The 14,105-nt window shown below is 44.3% G+C and overlaps 1 protein-coding gene across 3 annotated transcripts in view; it reads right to left on the minus strand.

The window, feature by feature from the left end:
- The window catches only part of MTOR (mechanistic target of rapamycin kinase), a 62,791-nt gene that overhangs the window by 18,941 nt on the left and 29,745 nt on the right, over positions 1-14,105 (minus strand). For all 3 annotated transcript variants that reach the window (XM_030463873.1, XM_030463874.1, XM_030463875.1), the window contains exons 29-34: positions 8,262-8,337; positions 5,739-5,878; positions 4,368-4,468; positions 3,461-3,576; positions 2,163-2,240; positions 1,712-1,819 (exon numbers count right to left, since the gene is read on the minus strand). In XM_030463873.1, coding sequence (XP_030319733.1) covers positions 1,712-1,819; positions 2,163-2,240; positions 3,461-3,576; positions 4,368-4,468; positions 5,739-5,878; positions 8,262-8,337 — 619 coding nt within the window. The remainder of the gene's footprint in view (positions 1-1,711; positions 1,820-2,162; positions 2,241-3,460; positions 3,577-4,367; positions 4,469-5,738; positions 5,879-8,261; positions 8,338-14,105) is intronic.

Here is a 14,105-nt window from a genome sequence, read left to right on the forward strand (position 1 = left end):
GATTCACAATCTGAGGGAGCTTTTCCCAAGGTGGAGAAACTCCAGTAGCCACAAGTCACAGCAGGCCAATGCTAGGAACTAACTGGCTGTTTCTTTTAGCACCACAATAAGGGAAGGTTAAGCCCTTGACTCTCATTGTCTGCAGCCAGCTCAGTGTTTTCAGCCTAAAGATTTCCTCTAATGGAAAAAGGAGGAAAAGTTCTAAAGCAGAAAAAGCTCTATGTGCAATTCTAAAACAACTGGAGTTTTATAACCCTTCTCAACCTACTTTTAAAGCCTATTTTTGGTTTAAACAGTGACAAATCTCAATATGGAGACTGTACAAACCCAAATGATTGCAAAGATATTTTTGTTATTGCCTTTTTTTATTTTTTCCTCCTTTCATGTGTTGCCTTTAGAGGCTGGCATGGCTGAACTGATATTCTGCCAGAAACTGCAGTTCCAACTGCTTCAACTGCAGCTCCACTGCCTGTGCAAGCACTGTCTGGTACTAGGCTGTCTGAAGAGAGAGGCACAACGTTGTCCATCAGGGCAGGATGGAGAATATTTCAGATATTCAGGGATGCTACAAGAGAAGTAGAATTGTGGAACAGACAGTAGCAACCAGACACATTGTGCTTGCTGTAATGACTGTATGGTAACAGTGATGTTCTGAAGTTTGTGTTGATCCAGAGGTGATTTAGACTTAGTTTTGAGGTAAACAAAAGCCTTCCAGTGGCAGCAAGCACCTCAGCACCAAAGTATCTGCTTCTCTTTTTCTTATTCCCCAAAACTGAGGGCTGGGAAGTTAGGCAAAGCTTGTTCCCTAACATCCAAACAGACCTCATCCACTAGGCATTCAAAAATTATGTAAAAACAGCTATAAAATGTGCAAGAACTGTATGTGCAGCCCTCAGGACTATAAACAGCTGTATTCAGACATGACACTTCCTCTCACTCTCGTTTTCTCCACCCCACTGGAATGCTCCTGATCTTTCCAGACAGGAGTGCAGAGGGGAGACTAAAAGCTTCACAGTTTCCCAAACACCTAAGAAATATGCAGCAGAAACAGACTTTCATTAGGAGGAAGTTAGCAGCCACAGTGAAGAACTCTGAATAGGGAGAAATTCTCCCTTCAGGCAGTATATCAAAATTTGGTATAATGAGAGCATTTTACCTCAATAATGCTTTTGGTTTTGTTCCCCTTCCCTTGCAGGAATAACCTCTCTAAACACCACTGCTGTATGTGCTACTCCATCTGATGATGATCACTTTCACCGTAGGGATGCCTCTTGCAAGGAAGTAGTCTCAAAATACTGAAATATTGGGCTGAGCTGAATTTTCAGAGGTGCTTTGGTGGACATATGTAACTTCCCTGCCCAGTTTTTCAGTGTTGTGAGACAATTCACTTCTCCTTAAATTGCAGCCAGGCAGGTAAAAAGTTCAAACTAGCCTCCTGGAAACCAGTATTTCCAGGTGCAATCCAACACCAAGATTTCACCACCTTCTCCTTTCTATGCACAGCTATTTCCAGGCTTCAGACCACCCTCCTGAAGTGTCAGACAACCCAGGATAAATGCAAAGGAGACAGAGAGCTTGCATCCATGTAAGCAGATATGCTACTGGCCAAGGAAGAGAAATGAAGATTTGCTGAGCCATCACACCAGCTCAAAAGGAAGCTTTTCATGCCAGTAAATCAGTCTCTCTGTTCCTGATCTTTCCCCAGATGTACCTGCAGTCTTTCCCACCAGATCTGGCGGATGATCTCCCGGCGTTCTGGTACAAGTTTGTACTGGATCACCTCTTCCAGCTCTGACAGCATCTGGCAGGACACCATAGCCTGAAGGAAACAATCACATTCCATCCAAATCACTACAGAACTAATTTATAATTAAGGAGCAGTATTTTGGCACCAAAATCTTCAGTACATGCACTGCCCAAGAGGTAAAGGACCCGATTCAAACTTTCTAAAAGTCAATTCTTATTTCTTTTCATGGGGGTGGACTCACTTTGCTGTGTGTCCCCAAGCTGCTCCTACAAAGTTATGCTGCTTCTCTGAGAAAAACCATCTAGTTTGTGGGTCTTCAATTGGACACAAGTGCTACTGAAACCTTTTTATGCAGCTTCTACATCCAGGCTGAAGCAGCAGCAAGGAGGATGAAGGCTCTGAGTTGGACACTCACCCCATAGGCTCGACTGTAGCTCTCTCCAGCCATGGCAGTCAGCTCAGCATCAAGCAGATCTCTGGCTTTGTCAATGCACTGAAATAGAAGAAGATTTTGGGAGTTGGTGGTATGTTTTACCCAGAGCCAACTGTTGGTACTGCTGTTATCTGCTCCATCTCATGAATAAAGCTGGAACTGATCCCATTCTCCAACAAGAACCAGGAGAGGATGTTACCAATAGAAAGACTTGACAAGAAAACAGTGTCCAGGGGCATGGATAGGGGAGGACAAGGGGGCTTAATTTATCACCTGCAGAGTCTGAAGTTTGTCTTTATACCAAATAAGAGTTTGCAGTATTGCTAATCCTGCTGGCAATGCAGAAATAATCTTTAGTAACATTTATAGAGAAAAAGAGAAGTTCACACTTCCATGCAAGAGCTTTGGTTACACAAAAGCTTCAAAAACTGTCTCTTGATAATGCACAGTGGCAGAAAATAGCTTTCACTTCTTTATGTAACCCAACAGGTTTTTATGGATTTTACAGGACAGCAAATCCCCTTTCTCCTCCTCCAAATAAGATACACTCTTCAAGCATGAAATAAATTCTGCTCTGGTTCCTGTCATTATATAATCTCTCATCTATAGTTTCTCCTGTTCAAAATGTTAAAGGTTAATCATAAACTCTACCTCCTTGAATGCTTGGCTAATTTTGCTTTGCACATCACCCAAAAATCTATCTATGGGTTTTGACAGAGCAGACTGAAGTGCTCCTTTATCTGAGTCAGCAAGCCAGCACAGAATTCTGAGAAATGGTACTTGAGCTTCATTGGAAAGTAAACAACATGCTTCAGGTCTACAGAGGGGAAAAAGTCACTCTGCAAATCTCCTCTGTGACAAACAAGCATACCAAGGCAGCTCCACTTCATACACTTATTACTTGCCTTGATTTCTCATCTCAGTTTAAGGTTTATCACTGCTACCAGAAATACCAAGGTTCAGGTACATGATATGTATGAGCACTTCAGTGAAAAGGCTGCAACAGACAGAAGAGCACAGAACACCCATGAAGACTCTTGTGTGTGTTTTATGTCATGAATGCCTTTGATCCAGCACTGGAACTGCTGCCAAGATAATTCTTATGCACTGTCTGTCTAGAAAACAGTCATAAAAATCAGTTTAAGAATGACTACAGCATTCTGAAACTACAGCACTGGAGCACTATTACCTCTACAAATATTCACTGCTGTTTCTGGAAATACAAGATAAGCTCAATCACCAAGGTCTCACACAGCAAGAGAAGAAAGAATGAGAATTACCTGCTGAGCCAGTGAGAAAAGGTCCTGATGAAGAGCCAGCACAGCCCTGTAGAAAGCACCATCATGGGTATCCCTTGGGATCATGCAGGTGTATTCTTCCATGCTATCCCACTGGCCTGCAGAGACACAGAAATCCTCAGCAATACATCAGGTGTCTCTACAAGAACAGAACTCTGCTACAGTGCTTAAGCCTCCAGCACCTATGGCTTCAATGCTGTGGTAATTTTATCTTTAAGTCAGCCCTCCAGCAGCTTGTCTGTTAATCACAGAGTCATACATATACATACACCTATGTCTATATACATACATGGAGTTACAGACAAGCAAAACCACATATATTTTTCTTCCAAGCAACTGTTACCCTAAAGGAGAAGGTTCTTGCATTTCTTATGATGAAAAAGTTGAACTGCTGACATTTCCAGAACATTTGAATGTATCAGTGTTTTACAAATTAAAAGGTTCATTTGTCTCAGCAAAGGCTGGCAGCCAGCAGGTGGTTTGTAAGTTTCTCTAGTAAATACCTGGCTATCAGGAAAGCTGGAATTTGGACCATTTATGGACTTATTCCATTTAAGACTGTCTTCTCAGCAGACACAATCTAAAATGCTGAACAGATATTGTTCTAGATTGTAAATAAATTTGTCAAAAATCTGAGAAGTTTCATTAATCTGATTTCAAGTCTGAGCTCTGTTCAATGTAAATAAGTCAAGGTGACCACTTAAGCAACTGATTATCTGCTCAGCCCAGCAAGGCAATCACTTCCATACTTGGGACCACACTGGGAGACTGGACATAAATGTAGTTGAATGACACTTACTGCATTCCCCACCATAAATAATTCTGTTATTTGATTGCAATCTGTGCTTCCACACTGTGGCTTCTCACATACTACACCAGGATACATTACCTAGCCCCCAGGCAGCAGCAGCAGCCATCCTGGCCATCTTAGCTTGTGTCTCATCATTGACCTGTGTCCACTTCTCACAGCATTGCTGGTGGAGCTGCCCCCTGAGAAGAATCCACAAGTTCTGATCAGTGAAAAGCCTTCTCTGAGAACTGCCACCTTGTTAAACAACCACTTTTCACAGGTAAGGTGACAACCAGCCCCATCAGTCTTTTAATATAGAAAAGGGAGAAGTCTTGTAAATCCTGGTGGGAACTGCCTGCTGCTAGAGATGACTGAGAAACACTCAGTAAGAGGAGCTATTTTTTCTTACTGAAAAAGCTATGCCCAACATGCCCCACCCTCCCCTAGAACCAGAAAGGGCAGAAGTATCCTGTCAGAATCAGGTTTCTCAAAGAGCTCTGTTTCTCTCAGAATGAAATGACTTTAGTGAAGAGGAATCTCCTTGCTGTGTGTCATCCCATGAGTTCATGTCAGGACCCATCAGGACAGAGCTCCAGTGACACGAAAAGTTCAGTAGAAAGGCAGAACCTGAAGCAACTCAGAGATGCCCCTGGGTAGAGCTGCATGCTACACTGCACAGCATGCCTGCTCCAATTACCTCCTCTGAGCTCAACAGGGAGAAAAAACCTGAATCCCCCAGTTAAGCAGCAAGCTAGAAGTCACTGCCAGCTCACCCTCTCACAAGAACCACCTCTGATCTGTTATATCTTGACAACACATTTAACAGGGTTTGAAATACCAAATGCCCACAAAGAGAATGCTTGATGGATGCTAAAAAAAAAAAAGAGTAATAATGCAAACTCAGGCATCACGTGGGTAAAAGGGTTTAAAGTGGGAGTCATCTATTTGGCATAATCTTACTCTCAGGTGACTACTGGGAAGCAGATAATTTCACTAACAGTTGTGCAAAAGACTGTATCTTCTGGACAGGCATAGGTCTGGCCACAAATAAATACAGAAATCTCATGTTTTAAGCAAGAGTTTAAAAAGAAGGCTCACAACCAGCTCCTCTTTTGATTGCTTTTGAACCAAGTGCTGCCCAGTTCATGTTTCCTGAATGGTCCCCTCTATTTACAGTTTCTTTCTTTGCTACAAATGGGCTTGATCACAAGACTGAAGTGTCTCTTTTAGAGAGAACCTACCAGATAGTCTGTCCCCAAAGACTTGAGAGATATTATTATCAATTCTGACTTCAATGAACAAAATGAAAAAGTCACTGGACAGTGAAGAGCCAACTGGAAAAACTCCAACTACAAAGTAAATAGGAATTCAGGCAAAACAAGTTCACCTGGAAGTGAGCATCCAGAGAAGAGTTAAGCACCATTTTTAAAGGCATCATTTTACTCATCCTTCAGGCAGTTCCCCCCTTACCATTCCCCAAGTGCTTCCAAGCAACGCATCCGTCCCAGCATCAGCTCAGGATCATCTTTGTTTGTGTCCATCTTCTTGTCATAGGCCACCAGAGCATCTTCCCATTCATGAAGCTTTTCATACCAGGTAGCTTGAATTTCCTAGGGGGACAAATATGTATCAGAATAAATAGTGGGATTAATATTCACCACTCTGTATTACCTACTGAAGGTTTTCCTGAGAAATCCTGTGCCTGTAGTGGTCACTCAGCCCTTTTTTAGTTCTAAATATCCTCATGGACTTCTACAAAGCAGAGAAGAGCCTTGAGCTAAAAAAAAAAAATCCAGAGTATTGCTTAACCTGCACAGAAATTAATTCAGTTTTACCAGAGGATCAATCCAACATCACTCCCCTATTCAGTGCCACTAAAATACTACCTCTGTAGCTGGTGCTTTTCTTTTTGGAGAGAGGGAGTGGCACATGAAAATGGGTAAATCTATAAAATATTCCACTTCCCATTATTGCACATGCTTGTATTTAACTAAGAACAACAGGCCTGCACTCAGGAGTGGAGTGTTGAACTGGGAAGAAGAAACCAAACCCAAAAACCCAAACCCAAGAAGCAAACTGTGCATCTGGCTACTGCCAGGCCATTTTTTAATGCAGCAGGTTGTATGATGTTGGGATCTAATCACAGCACTCAAAGGAAAGGCTGTTGGTTTGTAACAAAGACTGGAAAAGTAAGCCAAAGAGTGATCCTTATCAGCTGCACAAACTTTTCTTCAGTCTTGGTTTCTAGATTTTGTTTCTAATTTTCAAGAAATAAAATGCCCTAATGTCTTTTCCATACTTTTCTCTGCTAATGTTTTTCTGCTTAGTCCTTGGCAGCTCTTGGCTTGACCTGGGCTGCAGAAGGGATTCTATTCCCAGCCCTGTCAGCAAGGTCAACATAAACCTCACTCCCCACACCAAGTCTTCCACTTAGGATCTTTATATACCAGCCCTCTAACTTGTAAACTTGGTCAAATAAGCTCCTGAAAGCAGAGCTCTGAGCTCCTCTTTATTTCTTTTCACTGCCTATTCTGGCAAACCCTGTGTTTTGAACTACATTTAGTGCTACAACTACATCACTGCACAAGAGGGAGGTCAGAATTAGGTAACACAGAGCTTTGCTCAATCCACCCAAGGGATCATAAGAGGCTGCAAAGATGTTCTGCAGTCTGTACCTCTCCCAGAAAGGATTTCTTTTCCAGCCAAGGTCAAAATCACTCTACCAGAGGAATTCCACCATTTTGAGCTTATATCTGTTCCCACTTTTTAGCAGTTCCTAGTGAGATTCCAGGGTTCCCTTCCTGTTCCCAATCACCCCAGGACACTGCAAGAATTAACACTGCAAAAATCATCTCTTTAACACAGTAGAACTGGGCAGAAAACAAAGATGATTGAGTCTCTGAACACAAATTAAATACTTACAAGTAAGAAGAAAGAAAACAAAGGTAAGTTGTGCAAAGACAGACACAGAGCAAATACAGAATGGGGTTGTTTTATTTCTGTGAGCAGTCAGAATTGTACAGGACTGGCTAATTTCTTATTTTAAATTAAATCTGTGGGACAAGTTCATCTGCTTCCTGGAACACAGAGGTCAGAGGCACAACTTCCATTAAATTCTTACCTGGAAAGTGTTGATGCTGTTCTTCAAAAACCCTCAAGCATTCAAAGCTTGGAATAGGACCTTCCTCCCTCCCTTCCCAGCTTCTTCTAAATAAAATTACTTATTTTGTCAGGTTGCTAGTTACCCACAGCTGTATTTAGTGCCAACAACAGCTGCTAAATTCTCCCCCAACTCAGGTTAGAATCCTAGAATGGGCTGGGTTGGAAGGGAGCTCAGAGCTCATCAAGTCCAACCCTTGCTCCACTCCCCCCGTGGTTCCCAGCCCATGGCACTCAGTGCCACATCCAGGCTCTTTGGAAATCTCTCCAGACACGGAGAATCCACTACTTCCCTGGGCAGCCCATTCCAATGCCTGATCACCCTCTCCAGAAAGAAATTCTTTCTCATCTCCAACCTAAACCTCCCCTGGCACAACTTGAGACCCTGCCCTCTTGTCTTGCTGAGAGTTGCCTGGGAAAAGAGCCCAACCCCCCCCTGGCTCCAACCTCCTTTCAGGGAGTTGCAGAGAGTGATGAGGTCTCCCCTGAGCCTCCTCTTCTCCAGCCTCAACACCCCCAGCTCCCTCAGCCCTTCCTCACAGCAATTCTGCTGGATCCCTTCACAGCCTCCTTGCTCTTCTCTGGACCTGCTCCAGCACCTCAAGCTCCTTCCTGAGGGGCTGAGGGGCCCAGAACTGGACACAGGACTCAAGCTGTGGCCTCCCCAGAGCTGAGCACAGGGGCAGAATCCCTTCCCTGGACCTGCTGGCCACGCTCTTCCTGAGCCAGCCCAGGATGCCATTGGCCTTCTTGGCCACCTGGGCACACTGCTGGCTCATGGTCACCTTCCTGGCAATCCCATGAAAACATGAAGAGTTATCCAGCAGGACTCACCAGCTCTCCAAAGTGCTTCATGGCATATTCCAGTACCCCAGCAGCTGCTTCTGGCTGCTGCAGTTTGTTGTTAATGCTGAAAAGGTAGGAAGAGAAAGACCATTTAACACAGCTGGCAATGACTACAGGCTGGTGTGAGCTTCTGCTTGACAACAGCAAGCTCTATAATTTAGAAATACCAATGGAACACCCTCCTTTTTCTTTAAAACTTTCAAGTGGATGATGAGGCTACACATGACACACGTATGTAGGCAGGCAGAGTCTACATATTTGCAAACCAGTAGGTGCACACATATTCTCTGCACATATTCTCAAGACCTGTTACCCAAAATAGGGACTGGATATGATAAATTCTCAGTAGCAGCCTGCAAAGGGGGAAGAAAAGTTGCCATTAGTTTGAGAGCTTCTCCAACAGGTGCTTTACAGGTAAGAGCTTTACAGCAGTGATTTTAAACAGATCACCAACTCCTTTAAGGATCAAAGTTGAGATGTTAATGCTCCAGGAAAGAATCTGCATCATGAGAACAGATGACAAAGCTGGTGACAAAAGTTGGTGTCAAAAGTTGACAAAGTTGGTGACAAAAATGTCACTAACACAGTTCCTGACCTCCCAAACCAACAGGAGAACCAAGCTGTAAGACACACTCTGGCAGTCTGGGAAGGTCAAGTAAAACATTCTTGGGAACAGGACCTCAGAATGAACCCAAATCAGATTTTGTCAGACAAAGACAGCACCATAACCACAGCTGAAGAAGACAGGCACCCAGTAAATAGGAAGCACTTGAACTACATCCATGCTTTTTTTGAGCAAGGTACTGGAAGAACATGCTACCTCCATGCTTCCCAAGGGACAGGCAGGCAGCACTGCTAAATGACTGTCATGTTGCCCATCCTGATGGTTTCAAGAGCCACTGGCAGACTTATCACTTGCAGCATGGCAGAGTTAATTACTGCTAACTTATCCCTCTTGTCAAACACTTCCTGGGAAAACTGGCAGTTGAGTTCTTCCACAATCAGCACTGTTCTTTTGCTGATGTACTCTGGTGCACCCTGTTATTCACTTTATGTTTTATACTTCCTTGTTTGTTCAAAGCAGAATTAAATGTCTTAAAGCTGCCTGTGGCCAGGTTTAAGCAAAGGGAGGGAAAAGAAAGGAAGGAGAAGGAGAAAGACTTTGATTTAAAAGAATACACAGCAGTTAACCCATCCCAAATACATGTTTGGAAATCAGGACACTATTCTGTGCTTCCCTACCCTTTCACCTGCCCATCATTAGGGTATCATCCCTCTCTCTCTCTCCCTGCAGATTCAAGGAGCTCTGCACTCATTAAATTCTGTAACCCAAAGCACTGCAGAGCTGTTTCCCAGTTATGGTGCTGGAGACCCTGCAGAACCACCAGACCTGGAAAAAAAGCATACAGGCACACAGGAGAGGCCCCAAAGGGCTGATCCAGCCAGGTAGAGTTGCCAGGGGGTTTTAGTCAGTATTGCTGCTGGAAATCTGGGCAGTTGACTGGATTAGCATCAGGGGAATAGATTTATCCTTGTATCTGGGAAAAAGACAACTACAAAATCTTCCTGGATTAAAGGAGAGGATGGGAAAACATCTCTGAAGATCAAAATGATGCCTCTGGCTAATTCAAGCAGACAGTAACTCAAGTCTTTGTTTGCTGGGGGGCATACTTCCACTTGTCCTAATTAAGCATAATCTGAAGTTTACTGTTAAGGTGAAGATTGAGGGTAGAACACACTCACCTCTTCCTTTGTTGTTTAGAAGCTAGAAAAAAGCCACCACTGTCACCTACTGCACGTGAAGGCTTGGCAGCAGGACACAGAAGATGACTCCCATGTCTCCTTACTCACAAGTTTTCAGGTACAGGTTTGGTCAGTCGTGGTTCCTGGGTCCCCTTCCAGGTCCCTTGGGTCACTTTTCAAGTCCCCTGGGTCACTTTTCAGGTCCCCTGGGTCCCCTTCCAGGTCCCTTGGGTCACTTTTCAGGTCCCCTGGGTCCCCTTCCAGGTTCCCTGTGTCACCTTCCAGGTCCCTTGGGTCACTTTTCAGGTCCCCTGGGTCCCCTTCCAGGTTCCCTGTGTCACCTTCCAGGTCCCTTGGGTCACTTTTCAGGTCCCCTGGGTCACCTTCCAGGTCCCCTGGGTCACCTTCCAGGTCCCTTGGGTCACTTTTCAGGTCCCCTGGGTCACCTTCCAGGTCCCTTGGGTCACTTTTCAAGTCCCCTGGGTCACCTTCCAGGTCCCCTGGGTCCCCTTCCAGGTCCCTTGGGTCACTTTTCAGGTCCCCTGGGTCCCCTTCCAGGTTCCCTGGGTCCCCTTCCAGGTCCCTTGGGTCACTTTTCAGGACCCCTGGGTCACCTTCCAGGTCCCTTGGGTCACCTTCCAGGTCCCTTGGGCCACCTTCCAGGTCCCTTGGGCCACCTTCCAGGTTCCCTGGGTCACCTTCCAGGTCTCCTGGGTCACCTCAGCTGTGCTGCCTGGTACCAACCAGCAGAGCCTTCCTGGAGTAAATCTCAAGTGAAATACTTCCCAAATGCCACAAACACATAGATAAAATCTTCAGAATCTATTTCAGGGCAGAGCTGTCCTCATGTCTGCAGGTAAAATATTAATATTGGAGTCCCCAGAAATACCAAGACCTGTGGCCTGAGCCATAACAACAAGATTTTCATATGGCTTGAAATAATGCCCTCATTTCACTGCTTAACACCCACCAGTTGATTTGTATATTACAAGGGCTATTTCAACAGAAACCAGACAAAGACAGGGGATGAAAAACAACTTTACTGTCCTCAGCAGGAAAAGCACTCAAGTGATGGCCACAAGCACTAGGAACAAATGTCTAATGTTTACTAGAAATCTCTTTTATACAGTCCTGGGACCTTCCATTATCTTTGAAGATCTCTTAACAACATTCTCTGTCAATCAAAATATATTAATTTTTCAAGAAGTCAGAAGTAAGAGACTGGATTCTTCCCCATCTTCCTATAAAACCAAAAAATATTTATTTTAACAGAGCCTTTTCAGGACATCCCAAGCCTATGAGTGAGGGAACAGATTTCCTATTGCCAAAAAACATATCAAAACTTGAAAAACCTTATTTTTGAAATAAAGCAGTTTGTGTGCACAGTCTAAACAAGAAGCCAAGCTTCTTTTTTATTATTATTTTTAAGGTCTCCCCAGGTTTGTCTAAAAATCCCTTCTATGGGACTGATTTTACCAACCTAACTCATTATTAAGCCTGTTTTTCCTTCTGAAGAAATGCTGAGAGCTTGCTTCTGGGATTAGAAATGGAAGGCACTTCTACTTTGGAGATACTTTGGAGAACACATAATCCTCTGGCACAAGGAACTGGCTTCGTTGGACAGTTTCCCCAGCTCTACAGTTTGTGTTCAGGCATCCCTGATTAAACAAACCTCAGAAAAGAGTCAGTAACCCCCAAACAACTCTGGGAAACAACCCATTTCCATCATGCCACTAAAACTGATTCTCATGCTGGGAACATTTGAGAAAGCAGCAATAACCAGTTGTGAGGAATGATTGCTTACAGGGCAGAGGAGCAGCCCCTTCAGCTTTTCAGCAAGGGAGCACCACATTGCCTCCAGGCATTGACAGTGGCCAAGTTCCCAATCTTGATAAAAATGCTTGCAAATGAAACAAAAACATTCATGAGCTTTGAAAGAAAAAGCCATGAAAACCACTATGACACTGTCCTTAGCCAGCCCTGCTGCTCAGGCTGCAGCAGTTTTTCTATCACTTACTCTTTATTAACCTGATTCTCTGGAAAAAGAATTGCCAAGGAAGGCATTAAGCTGAAAAAAGGTGTAACATGGAGCCAGCCTGTGTGTATTTATTATGCAAAGGAAGGATATATTAAACTAAAAACAAAGCATAAAGGATTGTAGGAAGTACCAGTGGTTTGTTCCTCATCAGACCCTCTCACTTGTCCCCCTTATTCCTGTACAACTCTTTACAACTTGCTTTGACCTCACCAGGGATTCAGTTGCTACTCTGAGCTGTAGCAGAGTGTGTCACAACATTGATGAGCATCCCCAAAGCCAGAGGTGAAGTCTCACATCTCCTGGGAGGGGAAAGCAGTAATTCCCAGAGCATCCACCAAGAGGGGACTCTGCCAGCAGAGAGCCTTTGCCATCTCAGCAAGCACCAGGAATGCAGGACTGGAAGCCTCTGCTGGATGCATATTAAGGGTTTTGCAATGCCTGCCTACCAAATAAATAGCCACAGGGCACTGAGCCTTTCTTCTTGTCTCAGCTTCACCAGCACCTGCCAGAACAGCTTCCCAGAGAAGGCAGTCATTTAAACCCACCTCAGCTTTAATCTGGCCCTCCAGGGACAAGAGATACCTGGTTCTAATCAAGTAATGCTAATATTCTTCAATTTGCTAACACCAACCAACATTACAAGCATAGGGCACACACCAGCCACGTTCAGACTCAGTTCTCCCAGCCAGTTCAAAGCTGCAGCATTCACAAAATCCAAATGGATTTGCCTCATGCTCTTGACTTTAGGAGCTCAGCTTCTTAGCTGCCATGTAACAGATGATTTCCACACACAATATACAGTGGAGAAAAACAAAGGTGAAAGATATTCAGTTTTAATCAGTGTTGAGGGAAAGCTTAAAACCCCAAAAGAATAACACCCATTCAGTCATCACACCACTAGTTTCTTCCTAGGTATGCCCAAAGTTATGGCTCTTGCCAAAATGGAGCAACCCCCTGAGTTCAAGCTGTAAGTACAAAACCAGTGGAACAGTTTCCTAGGGTTAAGCTTCTCAGCTGATCTAACCCAGCACTGACTTGCATCAGTACCTACTGCTGCCTGCAGGAATACACTTGGTTCTCCATCAAACAGGGAAAGATCCAGCTCCCAAATACTCATCAAGTCATCCAATTCCATTCAATTATTCCTCTGCTAGAAGAGATCTGTCTGCCCTGATCCCTCTCAGTGCTTCCTCAAGAGTAACAACAGGGAGGTGAGTTCTGTTCCATTCCTGCACACCAGGTCTGCTCTCACTCCCTTACACAGAACGAAGCAAGAGGACAAAAGGATCATTTCTGCTTTAAAACAGGTAAGTCAAAGCATGCAGAAGGAAGATGGCCTGCCTTAGGATACACAAATCAAGAGTTTGAACCCAAAAGAAAACCTTGGCTGTCTCATTCCAATTAAATAATCCTGTATAGAGAGGATTTGGAGGCCTTTCTGCACTGTTTCATAATCCCTGTGCAGAGTTTGGATCCTGCCAAAATCTGTTATCAAGAGGGAATACGTGGACCTACAAGTGGCTCCCATCTTCCACATCTGCTCTTCATGATGGGAGCATGTGTGAAATCCAGACTGCACTACATGGATAAAAGAGTTACAGTGCCTTAGAGCAGCAGCACAACAGATCCAAGTCCCATGGAACACAATGCAGGGGTTAGCAGAGTAGTTTTTTAGGGCAGGGTAGCTTTTTGGGGCAGAGAAGCCAGAGTTTGGCCTGTCCCATTCTTTGTTCCAACTTTGACAAAAACATGTTTCTCATCACAGGAAGCCTGAGAGGAATTTGCCCCTGGGAATGGCAGAAGCTCCAGCTGGAAGAGGGCTCAGACAGGATTAGAGACAGAACAAAAAGGTCAGGCTTTCATCCATGTGCAGTGGCACTTGCAGGTCTGAAGTATAGAAAGCAGTTTTGCAATGGAAGCTTCCTGGAATGTCCATGAAAATGTGACTGAAGGCTGTGGTCTGCCATGGAGGTGTCTCTGAGGACTTTAACCCAACTGTACCTGCACAGCTTAGGTCACCAATCCCACCCTGCAGCCTCCCCAGCAGACAC

Source organism: Calypte anna, chromosome 21 (assembly GCF_003957555.1).
Source record: "Calypte anna isolate BGI_N300 chromosome 21, bCalAnn1_v1.p, whole genome shotgun sequence".
Taxonomy (NCBI): domain Eukaryota; kingdom Metazoa; phylum Chordata; class Aves; order Apodiformes; family Trochilidae; genus Calypte; species Calypte anna.